Genomic DNA, 1,011 nt, shown 5'->3' on the forward strand with positions numbered 1-1,011 from the left:
ATAGAAAAAATTAGCCGGGCATGGTGGCGCATGCCTGTAGTCCCAGCTACTCGGGAGGCTGAGGCAGGACGATCGCTTGAGCCCAGGAGTTTGAGATTGCTGTGAGCTAAGATGATGCCACGGCACTCACTCTAGCCAGGGCAACAGAGTGAGATTCTGTCTCAAAAAATAAATAAATAAATAAAACGGTTAAGTCACTTCCCTGAGATCCCACAACCAGTAAGTGCAGGAGCCAGGGTTCAAATCCAGGTCCCCAATGGATAGTTCCTTAGAACAAACATTCTCTGGAGAGAACTATCCCTGCAGCTGCTCTCCAAGGGTCCAACTCCCTCTCCCCAGCAAACCGGGCCCACTGCCAGGATATTAGGCTCCCAGTGTGTGTGTGTCTGTGCACGCGTGCTGCGTGTGTGTCTTCTGAAGGGATAGATTTGAATCTCGGTGACTGGGAGTCATTTACCCCAAGGTAGGTCAGAGACCAACATGTTTGTTGTACCTGTGTCCCACAGGCCATGCGGGTGCAGACAGAGATGGAGCTGCGCATGTTCCGCCAGAACGAGTTCATGTACCACAAGATGCGCGAGGCTGCCCTGAACAACCAGCCCATGCAGGTCATGGCCGAGCCCAGCAATGAGCCAGCTCCGGCTCTGTTCCATAAGAAGCAATGAGGACCTGCCTGGTGGGGGAGGGGCAACGTGGCGGGAAACTGGGGAGAGATTCCGGACGTGGTATATTTAGGGGGGGACCCTTGATGAGGAAATTGAGGTAATGTTCAACCTTGTTACTGTGGGAATGTTCTTCCCTGTGTTCCCGGGATCATTTTGGTTCAATTCAACTGAATTCACTTCAAGTTAACTCTGTCCCAGAACAGCCCAACTCCTGCAAATATTTATTGGATGCTCGGCCCTAGCACGCAATAAAGGAGCTTTAAATGTAGTTGGGTGGGGAAGCAAACTAAGCAAACATTTAAAGCACAGTGTAATTAAATGCAGTGGTGAACTATATGGAGGGGAG

General features: G+C 50.7%; 1 protein-coding gene across 1 annotated transcript in view; it reads left to right on the forward strand.

Moving 5' to 3' along the window:
- Nucleotides 1–789, forward strand: part of LOC105806920 (histone-lysine N-methyltransferase SMYD1-like) — a gene marked incomplete at its 5' end in the record, with an annotated part of 3,099 nt that extends 2,310 nt beyond the window's left edge. Inside the window, one exon of the mRNA XM_012640156.1 lies at nucleotides 507–789. Within this exon, the coding sequence (XP_012495610.1) occupies nucleotides 507–665 (159 nt within the window). The remainder of the gene's footprint in view (nucleotides 1–506) is intronic.
- Between the last annotated feature and the right edge of the window lie 222 nt (nucleotides 790–1,011).

The sequence above is a fragment of the Propithecus coquereli genome, unplaced genomic scaffold, assembly GCF_000956105.1.
Source record: "Propithecus coquereli isolate 6110/MARCELLA unplaced genomic scaffold, Pcoq_1.0 Scaffold1498, whole genome shotgun sequence".
NCBI lineage: Eukaryota > Metazoa > Chordata > Mammalia > Primates > Indriidae > Propithecus > Propithecus coquereli.